Below are 14,921 nucleotides of genomic sequence, written 5' to 3'. Positions count from 1 at the left end.
GTTTCCTCGTTGCCTGGTAACGGTACACGCTGCTACCAACATCCAGGGAAAACTGCTACTTCTTCTTTAGATCCGAGCGGCTGCATCATGGCGGAGGAGGCGGATGGGGACCAGGGAGCACCACGGAGCTCCTTCACTACCTACATGGCGGAGGGCGAGCAGCTCTACCACAGGGGGGAATACGACAAAGCCAGGGAGAGCTTCACTAACGTAAGACACGGGGCAAAGGGGCGAAACTACAACTCCCAGCATGCCCTGGCAGTCTGCGAGCTGTAGTGTTCCAGCAGCTGTAGAGCCACATTGGGCACAGTGCATGCTGGGAGTTGTAGTTTTATATAACGGCCAGAGAGCCACATTGGGCACAGTGCATGCTGGGAGTTGTAGTTTTATATAACAGCTGCAGAGCCACATTGGGCACAGTGCATGCTGGGAGTTGTAGTTTTATATAAACAGCTGCAGAGCCACATTGGGCACAGTGCATGCTGGGAGTTGTAGTTTTATATAACAGCTGGAGAGCCACATTGGGCACAGTGCATGCTGGGAGTTGTAGTTTTATATAACGGCCGGAGAGCCACATTGGGCACAGTGCATGCTGGGAGTTGTAGTTTTATATAACAGCTGGAGAGCCACATTGGGCACAGTGCATGCTGGGAGTTGTAGTTTTATATAACAGCTGCAGAGCCACATTGGGCACAGTGCATGCTGGGAGTTGTAGTTTTATATAAACAGCTGTAGAGTCACATTGGGCACAGTGCATGCTGGGAGTTGTAGTTTTATATAAGCAGCTGGAGAGCCACACTGGGTATGGTGCATGCTGGGAGTTGTAGTTTTTCATAAACATGTGGAGAGCCACCATATTATAACGTTATAATGTGATAACGCTGCTGGGTGGTTGGGACTTTGTTCTTGTGTTATATACAGCAGCCCGGGCCCTGGGAATCATCTCTCTGATAGGCCCATTCCTAGTGTCCAGGCTGCTATACACTGTGCTTGTCTGCAGGGGGCAGTACCTTAACACTGGCCAGATAGAGGGAGCAATGTTTGGGTTTCATACACACTGCTGGAACCTTTCACACTATAGCCAATGTGCCGGACTCATCTCTGTGTGCGCTGCAGTTCTCACTAAACTACTGCACATGTGCGACCAATGTGAATAGCATATGTGTCACTATGTTATACTGTGCTCAGTGGGGGGCGGCATACCAGATCCCTTTAGGGGTGTGTGCTGTATAGGCCACTAATAAGCTATGTTCACACACTACTTTAGAAAAGAACGGCCTTTGGTTTCCATTCAAACAACAACTGTTCTTGTCATAGTGCAATGAAATGCATTGAAATCAATGCAACAACAGCCGTTGCTTTGAGGGCCAAACAACGGCCGTTGTCCGAAGTACCGTGTGAAAACAACTGCCGTTGTTTCATTCATTGCAGTACGTTGTGTGAACATAGCCTCAGGGTGTTTCCCCATGAGCGGATCTACAGCAAGGTTTTTCCGAACCTGAATCTAATGAATCGGCCATTAAACATCTGACGTGAGACTCGGGACGGTCACATTCCGGAGATCACTAGGAAATCGAAACACTTGGAAGATAGAATAACAAGACGGAACCAATTGAAGGCCGATTCGTGAGATTCCCTCAGCCCCCACTCTGGGCGTTATACAAAGCATTGTAATCTCTATAACAACACAGAGGCGGTCTTTTTGTCACCGAGGGGTGGTGCGCATTTCCACGGTAAGGAAAAGCTTGGAGTGCTGCCTGCCCCTTGCGGACGTGAAGGCCCGCCTCGCTCTGACGATATGGAGATTACAATGGTTAGTATCACTCCCAGAGGGGTGTGATTACAGCGCTGGCATGCCCCATGACTGTGACTAGTTTCGGAGAGAGGAGACGCCCAGATGACTAGTTGCACTCGTTTTCTTTTTTGAGTGATGTGTTCCCTTTAAGCCTTGGGCATACACAAGCATGGAGGTGTATGATGTATAACGCAGCCACTGGGACGTGTTTCTTCATTTATCATATTTTCTATGTATTCTCCCTTTTAGGCTCTGGACTTACAGCCCACGGAGAAACACTGCCTGGTAGCGCGGTCTAAATGTTTCTTAAAACTTGGTGACCCGGAATCGGCTTTAAGGGATGCGGAGGCCTCGCTGCAGGAAGAGAAAGATTTCTTCAGGGTAATTCCATGAACCAACTGGGCTGTCATGTGATATTGTTATATATCAGTCACCACTGGGAAAAAAATTCTATAAAGCAGTAGTCCATATTCTGAATATATAAGATGGCCGTCTAGCAGAGGAGAGGCCGTGATCCTGCTGGATCTGTATGCTCAGTCATTCCACTACATTATGCGTGGTAACAGTGCTGGAATCCCTGTCCATTACTTAGGGTACTATTACACGGAACAAGAATCGTCTGAATCGGCCGATTATCGCTCTGTGTAAAAAATACAACAATCAGCCGATGACAACGATCATCGGCTGATTGTTGATGTAGGTTTCAACCTATAATTGTCGGGTACGTACGTGTAACAGCGGTGCGTGGCCGGCGGCTGCCGATATACATTACCTATCCAGGCTGCAGGGCTTCTCTTGCGGTCTTCTTCTCCCTGGGTCCCACGCGCTCCAGCTTCAGAGCGGCCTGTCTGAGCTGACAAGCCGCTCAGCCAATCACTGGCCGGGACCGCCGTGGCTAGTGATTGGCTGAGCGGCCTGTCAGCTTAAACAGGCCGCTTTGAAGCTGGAGTGCGCGGGACTCGGGGAGAAGACCGCAAGAGGAGCCCTGCAGCCTGGACAGGTAATGTATAAAGTTAAGCAAGGGCTGCAAGGACATCGGTAACGATGTCCATGCAGCCCTTGTTAAACGATTATCAGGCTGTGTAATAGGCACAGTAAACGAGCGCCGATCTAGCAGATCGGCGCTGGTTTACAGTTATTATCGGGCCTTCATCGGCCTATGTAATAACACCCTTAGGTTGGTTAGGTTGGTCCTGTGTTTTACCACCAAGGGTCAATGCAGATGCACCTTTCTTCTCCTTACAGGGTCTTTACCAGAAAGCGGAGGCTCTCTATGCTATGGGGGACTTTGAATTTGCCCTTGTGTTCTATCACAGAGGATACAAGTTACGTCCTGAACTCCAGGAATTTCGTTTGGGAATCCAGAAGGCTCAGGAAGCTATTGAGAACTCTGTTGGAAGTGAGTATTGCCAGTAAAGACCATATTGATCTAGCAGAGCCCATTACATTCAATGATTACTTGCCGATGTAGCAGAGCCCATGATGGCGCAGCTACTCCTAGGTTGTTCGTGCAGCCCGTCGCTTTAATCAGCCATGGACTGCAGATTTATCGGCTGATCACCGGCAGATAATCCCTCCATGTAATAGGTTCTTAAAGGAAAACTCTAGCTACAACTAAATATCTGGTGTAAGCGGGGGTGGGGGTAACATAATAAAGAATCTATACCTTCCATCCCTGTGCCCCCGCAGCACCTCATCACCACCGGAGAAGTGTGCGGCTGAGTGTTTCTCTTCCCATCTCACTAGTAACACAATATCAACGGGGAGAGAAATACATAGAACAATATACACACACATACATATACTATACACCACAGCCACTTCATGTATATAGCATAATATATAAAATATATTAAAAGTGAACATGTGGAAAAGATGAAGATGGGACTGGGCATATGTAACAAAATCTCTTTATTTTCCCAATTTAGCTCCAGCTTCTGTAAAGCTAGAGAACAAGCAGGGCATGGGGTTTCTTAGCAAACAAGAAGAGGTGAGTGACTGGGTATACTTACTTGGTGAAAATGTTGTTCATTGATGTATGATGTTATATTACTATGAGATTACTAATAGGCTCATCTAATAATCTGGGTGTACAGACCACCATGGATTGCTGGAATGAGCTAGGAGAAGCACATGTCTGAGCACTTCTTTTGCCATCTTGTTTCAATAATCCCCTGGACCCAAACCAAACAAAGGTTTTGACATTTTTCAAGGGGAACTCCATCAATTTTTGTTTTTTAGATTTGTACATTACTTGTGCTTAAACATCTCAAGCTGCTGTATGTCCTGCAGGAAGTGCACTTTACACTCTGGCACAGTGTTCTCTGCTGAATCCCCATAGAAAACCTCTCCTGCTCTGGACAGTTCCTGTCATAGACAGAGGTGGCAACAGAGAGCACTGTGTCAGACTGGAAAGAAAACACATTTTATGCAAAAAAAACGGATTAAAAAAACGACGCATCTGTGTGCATCCGTTTTGATGGGTGAAAAAAACAGATAGCAAAAACGCAGTGTGAACCCAGCCTTACACAGCCTGATCAGTAGCATAAACAAGCCCCGATCTACGCTGGTTTACTGAGCCTATTTCAGAACTCGACTATATAGTATTAGGTTACAAACCCACTTGCCGGATCTGCAGCGAGTCTCCTTGCTGCGTTTTTGCAGCGAGATTTGCTGCAGATCCTGGCCCTATACTTTCAATAGCAGAGAAACTCGCAGCAGGCATGTACATCCCTGCTGCGATTTTGTCTGCAGCCCGCCCCATTAACCCCTCGGCCGCCGGACATTATACATTACCGGGTCCCCGTTCCTGCTTGCTTCGGGGCTCCCGGTGTCTTCACGGCCCGCCCGGCCAATCAGTGTGCTGCGGCGGGGCAGCGCACTGATTGGCCGGCCGGAACGTACCGGGAGCCGCTGAAGCAAGCAGGAGCCGGGATCAGGTAATGTATATCGCCCCCGGCCGCACGATCGCCCCCAGCCCCGCAGCCCCCGGCCGCACGATCGCCTGCAGGCCCCCGGCCGCACGATCGCCCCCAGCCCCGCAGCCCCCGACCGCACCATCGCCCGCAGCCCCCGGCCGCACCATCGCCCCCAGCCCTGCATCCCCTGGCCGCACGATCGCCCCCAGCCCTGCAGCCCCCGACCTCACGATCGCCCCCAGCATCGCAGCCCCCGGCCGCACGATCGCCCCCAGCCCTGCAGCCCCCGACCTCACGATCGCCCCCAGCATCGCAGCCCCCGGCCGCACGATCGCCCCCAGCGGCCGATCGTGCAGCCGGGGGCTGCGGGGCTGGGGGCTGCGGGCGATCATGCGGCCGGGGGCTGCGGAGCTGCGGGCGATCATGCGGCCGGGGGCTGCAGGCGATCGTGCGGCCGGGGGCTGCGGGCGATCGTGCGGCCGGGGGCTGCGGGCGATGGTGCGGTCGGGGGCTGCGGGGCTGGGGGCGATCGTGCGGCCGGGGGGCTGCAGGCGATCGTGCGGCCGGGGGCTGCGGGGCTGCAGGGGGGCGGGCAGGATATACATTACCAGGTCCCCGCTCCTGCTTGCTTCGGCGGCTCCCGGCACGTTCCGCCCGGCCAATCAGTGCGCTGCCCTGCCGCAGCGCACTGATTGGACGGGCGGGCCGTGAAGACACCGGGAGCCCCGAAGCAAGCAGGAACGGGGACCCGGTAATGTATAATGTCCGGCGGCCGGGGGGTTAATGGGGCGGGCTGCAGACAAAATCGCAGCAGGGATGTACATCCCTGCTGCGAGTTTCTCTGCTATTGAAAGTATAGGGCCAGGATCTGCAGCGAGTCTCCCTGCAAAAACGCAGCAAGGAGACTCGCTGCAGATCCGGCAAGTGGGTTTGTAACCTTAGTGTGAAATAATAAAGTACAGTAATACCTCGGTTTTCGAACGCTTTGGAACTCGAACTGTTTGGTATTTGAACGAAAATTAACCCAGAAGTAGTGTTTGGAATTCGAACTTTGCTCGGTTTTTGAACGTTTTTGCGAGCGTGGATGGTGGGTTGTACCTGGCGAGTTTAGCAGTGTTGAGGCATCACATACAGTACAGTGCTGTATAAGACTGCTGGAGTGCATATACAGTGCAGTAGTAGTACAGGCAGTGCACCACCATCTCCCATACATTACAGTGCTTGGATGGGGGGACGCTATACAGTAAAGGATGGGTGAGGAGTTGGTGACTACTGTACTATAATTGCTGGTTCTGATGAACATTTCTTATGTTTAATGTCCTGTACAGTATAGTGCTGCTCTGTACTGTACTGTAGTGATTATACTGAGCACTTATCAGTGTAATAAATGACTATTGTAGGTAATTATTGGCGGCTGCTGGAACCAATTAATCACATTTACATTATTTCCTATGGGAAAACACTGCTCGGTTTTCAAACTGCCTTCCGGAACCAATTAAGTTCGAGAACCGAGGTACCACTGTATATACTTTACCAGTCCACGCTTTCTGATGCTTCTTCCAGTGCTTAGTATTACACATAGTGATGCACAGTCGGTGGCCAATGATTTTAGGTCAGGACTATAAGACACGATCAGCCAATGATCGTTTCTTCGGCTGATTATTGTCTCTCTTACACAGAGAGATCATCTGCCGAGTCGGCCTAATTCAGCAGATTATCTCTCCATGTAATAGGGCCCTAATGGCGACTAAAGAGGCTTAATAAAGAGGGTGTATGGGAACCTTTCCTCATGTCATGGCATTAGTGACCACAGAGTATATGTCACATTAGGGGGGGAGGTCATCGCTACACATCTTATATTTAAAACCTTTGACCTAATAAGGGGCTGATCAATGTGGATTAAAGATCTGTCACTTAAAAAAAAACTTTTCACATATCCTAGAGCAGGGGTAAGGAACCTTGGCTATGCAGCTGTTGGAAAACTACAACTCCCATCATGCCTGGACAGACAAAGCTTTAGCTACTTTATTGCAAAAACAGCACCACCCCTGTCCTCAGGTTGTGTGTGGTATTACAAATCAGCTCCATGGAACTGAGCTGTAACCCCTCACCTAAAATAAGGACAAGAGTGGCGCTGTTCTTGAAAAAAGCCGCTATGTGTTTTAAAGCCTGGACAACTCTTTTACATATGTATGTCCTCCTTTTGTTTGTTTTTTGGTAATAGAGCAAAAAGGCGAAACAAAAGGTACCAGCAAAGGTACCCAAAAAAGACCCCAAGCAGCAGAAGAAGGTGGATCCTTTGAAAAGCCAGAAGACTGCACGACAGCTATTAGGAAAGCTCTACAATGACATGGAGTATCTGGAGACACTGTTGAAGGATGAAGGTGGGCAGCTTAAAGAGGACCTGTCACACCCTGTGCCGGGGTGACAGGCTCCCGACCCCCCGCTAGAGCCCCCTATACTTACCTGATCGCGCCGGGTCCCGCTTCTTGATACGGTCCGGTGAAGGGGATTTCAGCGCCCAAAGCCCAGCGCGCGCGCTCCTGAAATGAGTCCGATGCCCATAGAGAATGAATGGTGAGTCCGACGCTCCATTCATTCTTTATGAGCGTCGGACTCATCTCAGGAGTCTACTCTGCCGATAGGTCCTTTTTGTGCACAGAGCACTAAGGATGAAGGTAAGTAATTAGGTGGTTTGGAGCATAGGGGCAGGACTACTGCCCCCAGAGCAACGATCCAGCCTGGTCCGCTCACTCTGTTGATATTCATTAGGGGTGGATATGTGCTCTGGGGGTGGTAGTCCTGCCCCCAGTGCTCCAAACCACCTGAATAGCCTGTGGATATAACTACAAACTACATAGAAACTTACCTTCCTCCTCAGTGCCCTGTGAACAAAACGGATTATATATTTTAACCCTCTGTTTGTTTGTTTTTGCAGAAATCAATAGTCCAGGCGATTTTAAGAAACATTGTAATTGGGTTTATTAGCCGAAAAATGCATTTTTATCATGAAAAAGCAGTTTGAAGCTCTCCCCCCTGTCTTCATTGTTCTCATATGGAGAGAGCTAAATAAAAGACCAAAACAGGACAACAAAGAGTTAATCTACAAATACCTCACCCGTTATCTCCTCTGACAGTCACCACTGACCTCTCTGAGCTTTGATTACAGCTGGCACCCAGCTCCCTGCCTGAAATCCTCTGTTATCTCCTCTGTTATCTGCTCTCTGCTGTCGGCTAACTCCCTCCTTCCTCCTCCCCCCTCCCCTCTCTATAGACCAGACTGGGTACGTCTGATGCAACAAGTCACAATTTCCTGATTTTTTGCAGTGGATGGAAAAGAGGAGGTAGGGGGGACCTGGGAAAAGGCTTTTTAAATGCAGATAATGGCATATTTGGCTGATAAACCCAATTACAAAGTTTCTTAAAATCGCCTGTACTATTGATTTCTGCAAAAAAAAAAAAAAAATATGACAGTGACTCTTTAATCTTATCCTGTACATTATCTTTTACTACAGGATTAGTGAAAGGAAACACTAGAAGTGGATTAAAACTGCAGGACCTGATCCTGAACGCAATCACCTATCTGGACACACGGACTGAGTTCTGGAGGCAGCAGAAACCCATCTACGCCCGGGAAAGGGACCGCAGAATTATGCAACAGAAGTGGAACCGGGAACGGAGTAAACCTTCTGATCGTAACCAGTACATTCTGAAACACATGGAAGAGATTGATCTGTGTACGTAGCCACTTATTGGGAATCGATTGGTTACATAAATGGGGATAGATCTTAAATATAGAGAGTTTTTGCCCATTAGATCATGTCATGGCTGTACCTGGTGTAAACCATAAAGGGGGCACAATGCGCCTCCTTCAGCCAATGAGTAGATGAGTGCGGGTGTTGAGAATCGGACTCCCGCCATCAAATATTAATGAACTATCCTAAAGATAATCCCATCAAAAATCCAGGAAATAAAAATCTCATCATTTTGGATTTAGGTGTAGTGAGGTTGTGGCACATTAGTACTATACCAGTTTTGCCCTATTACCATGGCTCACCACTATTAGGGTATTTGTTGACTCTTTTAGTACTCTCCAGTGGAAATCCAGAAGGGAGTTATAAGAAAGCCCACCAAGTATTAAAGAACATGCAGACTTGGAAAGACGACACCCCAAACATGCAAGAACTGATGGGTAACCTGCACAGCTGCATTGGCAACGCTCATATGGACATGGGGCAGATGGAGGAGGCGCTAGAGAGTCACAAGAAGGACCTCACAATAGCAAATGAGAAGTATGTTGACCAGCCTTGTATCAGTGCCATTTGCATCTACTTTCCATTGTATCAGTTCTTTAGTATTTGTCGCAGTTGTGGCTACTTAAAAGTTATTAACTAAATTCACCATTGTTTTTAAGTGATTTACCAGAAGCAAAATCCCGTGCGCTGGATAACATAGGACGAGTCTATGCACGGATCGGAAAGTTTAAGGAAGCTGTGAAAGTGTAAGTACTGTGGGGGAGATTTATCAAACATGGTGTAAAGTGAAACTGGCTCAGTTGCCCCTAGCAACCAATCAGATTCTACCTTTCATTCCTCACAGACGCTTTGGAAAATGAAAGGTGGAATCTGATTGGTTGCTAGGGGCAACTGGGCCAGTTTCACTTTACACCATGTTTGATAAATCTCCCCCAGTATGTCTCTTATTTAGTGACAGACCATGGAAAAGTGCGGCCCTGGACTGGCTCACTAGCTAGTCACCAATGGTGGGAAGTTCTATTGAGCATCGCCTTCTATCTCTCTAACCGCAGGTGGGAAGAGAAGATTCCTTTAGCGACTTCTAGTCTGGAAAAAACCTGGCTCTTTCATGAGATCGGCAGATGCTATCTGGAGCTTGAATTGTTGGAAGAGGCAAGAGACTATGGCGTGAGATCTCAGCAGGAAGCAGAGGAGGCCGAGGATGTAGAATGGCAGCTCAATGCTAGTGTCCTAGTGGCACAGGCCCAAGGTAAACAGGATGAGATGTGATAAAAAGAAAACATATTGTTTTTACATTTCTTTGATAAAGTTATATAAAAGAAATATATATATATAACAAAAAAAAATCTACCCCTTTAAAGGGAATCTGTCAGCACTAGAGATGAGCGAACCTGGAGCATGCTCGAGTCCATCCGAACCCGAACTTTTGGCATTTGATTAGCGGTGGCTGCTGAACTTGGATAAAGCCCTAAGGCTATGTGGAAAACATGGATATAGTCATTGGCTGTATCCATGTTTTCCAGACAACCTTAGAGCTTTATCCAAGTTCAGCAGCCCCAGCTAATCAAATACGGAACGTTCGGGTTCGGATTGACTCGAACCCGAACCCGGTTCGCTCATCTCTAATCAGCACCTATTCACCTGTTTTCTAGTGCGGTGTCATACCTCTATTTTCCCGATCGGTGCTGTACTTTCTGTAATTTTTCTTCATAACTGTTAAAGAGGGGGAGTGGTGATGTCTTGGTGCCGCACTTCGTGCCCCACTTTGGCCCGCCTCACCATTACCCCCTCCCAGCTTGTATTATATTTATATTCATGGCGCCCCGGCCTCCTGGCGACGTCATCTGTAGCTTCCTGGTTCTGTGTAGTGCGGCGCGCTCCCGCGCCGTGATTCGCGCATGCGCCGTAGTGCATCGGAGAGGCACTGAACAAAGCCATTGAGGGCATAGGCTTTGGCCCTCGGTGCGCCTGCGCTGCTTCAACACACTACGGGGCATGCGCGAATCACACCGTGGGAGCGCACGCGCACTACACAGAATCAAGAAGCTATAGATGACATTGCCGGGGGACGGGCGGCATAAATATTCAATACAAGCTGGGAGGAAGTAGTGGTGAGGCGGGCCAAGTGTGGCACAAAGCCATCACCACTCCCCCTCTTTGACAGTTATGAAGAAAAATTATAGAAAGTACAGGACTGATCAGAACAATAGAGGTATGACACCGCACTAGAAAACACAGACCTTCATCACACTGTCAGCACCTCAGACCTAGAATAGGTGCTGACAGATTCCCTTTAAAGGCGAACTCTGGTAATTTTTTTTTTCTTTTAAATTAACTGGTGTCAGAAAGTTACTCAGATTTGTAATTTACTTCCATTTAAAAATCGCAAGTTTTCACATACTTATCAGCTGCTGTATAGGACATGGTGGATTCTTTCCAGTCTGACACAGTGCTCTCTGCTGCCACCTCTGTCCATGTCAGGAACTGTCCAGAGCAGAAGAGGTTTTCTATGGGGATTTGCGTTTGCTCTGGAAAGTTCCTGTCAGGGACAGAGGTGGCAGCAGAGAGCACTGTGTCAGACTGGAAATAATACACCACTTCCTGCAGGCAATACAGCAGTTGATACATACAGGAAGTACTGGAACGCTTGAGATTTTTAAATAGAAGTAAAATACAATCTTTTTGCAAGTGTACCCCCTTTAATCACTTGAAAAGAAAGATGTACAGGTATTCATTGCTCACTACAGTACTGTATGCATCACCGCTCAGTACCTACAGGAGCAGGGAGTCTAATCTTTGGCAGGAGTCCCTGCTCCTGTATGTCCATTCCATGGTGCCCCATGCTGACAGTGTAGCAGGTCACAGAAATGGAGTAGGACACCATCTAGTTGGAGACCACTACATCAGTATGTACTGACTTAGAAATCCTTTTGCGCTCCTGGCTGGACAGAAAAGAAATGTGACTGAGAGAAGTAATAGCTAAAAATGTGATTACCCGCAGAGATCTAATTATTCCTTACAACATGATCATAGGAGAGACGGATGTTACTTTATGCAGAGGTCTATAGCCACAGAGACCTCACTTATTATGGTCAAGCCTATGGTTCTTTTACAGCTGTATATAGTTGACGCATTGACCTTCTATAATTGTGAGCCTTTTCTCTTTTAGTAAAATTAAAGGATTATCAGTCTGCAGTGATCAACTTTGAAAAAGCTTTGGAGAAAGCAAGAACGGTGGACAATCTGGAAGCAGAGCAGGCGATCATTACTGTGAGTAACAAAGACATCCCAGGCTGGCGGGATCTTACTCCACACTCGTTGTGTGTCCAAAACTTACAGGGGTATTCCTATCCCAACATGTAGATCCCCTATAGATAGGGGAAAACAAGCTCATAGGTTTTGGGACCCCTGGCAATCCTAAAACAGATTAAATAGTCCCCAGAATGAATAGTCCACAGTGCACTTGTGCAGCCATCACTCCATTCATTCTCTATGGGGCCGCTAAACATTTCAGAGTTTAGCACTTAGCAATGTTTTACTGTCCCATAGAGAATGGATGGGGTACTGGACTCTTATTTCTGGGTACCCCCACCTATCAAGTTGTTATCCCCCTATCTTGTGGGAAGGGGATAATATCTTCGACGGAAATACCCTTTAACCCCGATTGTCTAAGCCTTGGACAAGGTGATTAAATGAAGCCAGTCTTATATGTCAATTATATATTCTGTGGGGGAGATTTATCAAACATGGTATATATTATATATATATATATATGTATATATATATATATATATATATATATTTTAGAGGTGAGCGAAACTGGAACAGGCTTGAGTCCGATCATTCAGCATTTGAATACTGGGGGCTGAAGAAGTTGGATGCAGGCCTAGGGAGTCTGGGAAAACTCGGATACAACCTACGACCTATGACTGTCTCCATGCTTTCCAGGACTCCCTAGTACGGCATCCAACTTCTGCAGCCACTGGTATATAAATGCTGAATAATTTCTGTGTGTGAGTGTATATGTATATATATATATACATATTCTTTCCTGGTCCATGAAGATCATTGGAACATTAAAGGGGTATCCCAGGGAGCTCAGACAGGTCACCATTAGGGGAGCTTAGGCCTTCATTGGAGTTTCTGAATTGTTCCCTAATTTATATGAAGATTATTTGGTGACTGTTCCTTTAAGGCATTGTTCCCATTGTTCCTAAATCCGTGGCTTTCTACCTGTTGCACAATGACAACTCCCATCATAACCTGGCAGCTTTTGTTTGCTTTTAAGGAATGATAATATATGTTTTTTTATGATTTACAACGTGGTAAAGAATCCTTCACAGTTCTGTTACTTTTATACTTTGTCCAAGGCTCTTGAAGATGCAAAAAGAGGAAGTACAGAGGAGAGTAAATCAGAAGATAATGAGAAGGAGGATTCCCCATCTGGTAGGCGACCATGCTCTGATTTCCATGTAGAGTTTTTGCAGTGCATGTGGATGATGTATTGGGCCATGTCCACACAACATATTTGACAGTAAAGCAACGGCCGTCGATTTCATTGTAGTATTTAGAACAACGGCCGTGGTGCATACACCCTGTATATATACAGTAGCTGACAGGCCTATTTTGTGCGGCCGGTATTCATTGAACAACGGCCGTACAGAACAGCCTGTACTTTACATTGTGCTCTATGGCTAATTGGAGTGCAGGTACACTCAAATGTGCCCGCAATCCAATTAAAGTGAAGAGACATTGGACGTTGTTTGACACATCAAACAACGTCCGATTTCCATACAGCGTCTGAACGTGCTGTGAGATGCTGAACTGCACATCTGAGGCTTCTGGACTCTGCCTGATACAGGAGCTCTGTCTTATGCGCCTCTACCTTATTCTCTGCAACATTGTGTGTTGCAGCATCAGAGTTCCTTTAAAGTGTCATTAGCAAAAACTTTTGACATTTCGCATATCTTTAAAGGGTGCTCTATAAAAAAAATTCTTTTAGACCAACTGGTGTTAGAAAGTTATATAGATTTGGAATTTACTTCTATTTAAAAATGTCAAGTTTTCCAGTACTTATCAGCTGCTGTATGTACTGCAGGAGTGGTGTATTCTAGAGATGAGCGAACCTGGAGCATGCTCGAGTTCATCCGAACCCGAACTTTCGGCATTTGATTAGCGGTGGCTGCTGAACTTGGATAAAGCCCTAAGGCTATGTGGAAAACATGGATACAGTCATTGGCTGTATCCATGTTTTCCAGACAGCCTTAGAGCTTTATCCAAGTTTACCAACCACCGCTATTCAAATGCCAAACGATCGGATTCGGATGGACTCGAACCCGGTTTGCTCATTTCTAGTGTATTCCTTCCAGTCTGACACAGTGCTCCCTGCTGCCACCTCTGTCCATGTCAGGAACTGTCCAGAGCAGTAGAAAATCCCTACAGAAAACCTCACCTGCTCTGGACAGTTCCTGACATGGACAGAGGTGGCAGCAGAGAGCACTGTGTCAGACAGGAAAGAATACACCACTTCCTGCAGGGCATACAGCAGCTGATAAGTACTAGGAGATTTGAGATTTTTAAATAGAAGTAAATTACAAATCTATATAACTTTCTAACACCAGTTGATTTAAAAGGATTTTTTTGTCTTGCCAAAGTACCCCTTTAATGATAGTAATACATTAATATTCTCTCTGTGATAATAGTTACATTTTATATTTTTTTGTTTTTCAGAAGACTACGTATTAAGTGGAGAGGAGACCGATCGCGGACCCAGTCCTGTATCTTAGAGGTCCAGTCGGCGTGGTGTGGATTCAAACAGTAGTATGGTGGTCACAACTAGAGAACTCACCACAAAGATCATTTATTTAATTAATAGGAAATAAAACAATAAAACGAATGGCTTTGCCCCATCTATTCCTTACAGCGTGGGTCATTTACCTCTCTTTCCTTCAGTATCTCAGTAGTAATTTTGGCAGGGATGTTAATAAGATCACATTAGGGCCCATTTACACAGAAAGATTATCTGCCAAAGATTTGAAGCCAAAGCCAGAAACAGACTATAAACAGGGAACAGGTCATAAAGGAAAGCCTGAGATTTCTCCTCTTTTCACATCCATTCCTGGCTTTGGCTTCAAATTTTTGGCAGATAATCTTTCTGTGTAAATGAACCGTTACTATTCACAACAAATAAAGCAGGGGTGTCGACTTTCTGCTCCAGAAAATTCTGGGTTTATATATGTCCTGTGTGAATGTGGAAATAGGTGATATTATCTGTACTGCGCTGTGGAATATGTTGGTGCTTTAGAAATTGACATGATGTTAAAAGTTAAAAAAAAAAACTAAATATGGACAACTATTTGGTAATAACATCTTTGTCCACTAGAGAGTGCTATAGTCACAAGAACAATCTCCCTGAACTAGTTATATGTCAGATGCTCTTCTTTCTTCATAGTA

The 14,921-nt window shown here is 46.5% G+C and overlaps 1 protein-coding gene across 1 annotated transcript; it reads left to right on the top strand.

Moving 5' to 3' along the window:
- ODAD4 (outer dynein arm docking complex subunit 4) lies at positions 1–14,370 on the top strand. Its single transcript, XM_069952480.1, has 12 exons — positions 1–210; positions 2,045–2,176; positions 3,041–3,194; positions 3,724–3,785; positions 6,938–7,097; positions 8,229–8,450; positions 8,801–9,005; positions 9,128–9,214; positions 9,521–9,717; positions 11,638–11,738; positions 12,839–12,914; positions 14,199–14,370. The coding sequence occupies exons 1-12, from the start codon at positions 88–90 to the stop codon at positions 14,252–14,254; spliced, it is 1,575 nt and encodes a 524-aa protein (XP_069808581.1). The 5' UTR covers positions 1–87; the 3' UTR covers positions 14,255–14,370.
- Positions 14,371–14,921: the final 551 nt, after the last annotated feature.

This window comes from Dendropsophus ebraccatus, chromosome 14, assembly GCF_027789765.1.
Source record: "Dendropsophus ebraccatus isolate aDenEbr1 chromosome 14, aDenEbr1.pat, whole genome shotgun sequence".
NCBI classification, from domain to species: Eukaryota; Metazoa; Chordata; class Amphibia; order Anura; family Hylidae; genus Dendropsophus; species Dendropsophus ebraccatus.
Note: the sequence above shows the minus strand (reverse complement) of the source record. Positions and strands in the feature narration are given on the sequence as shown.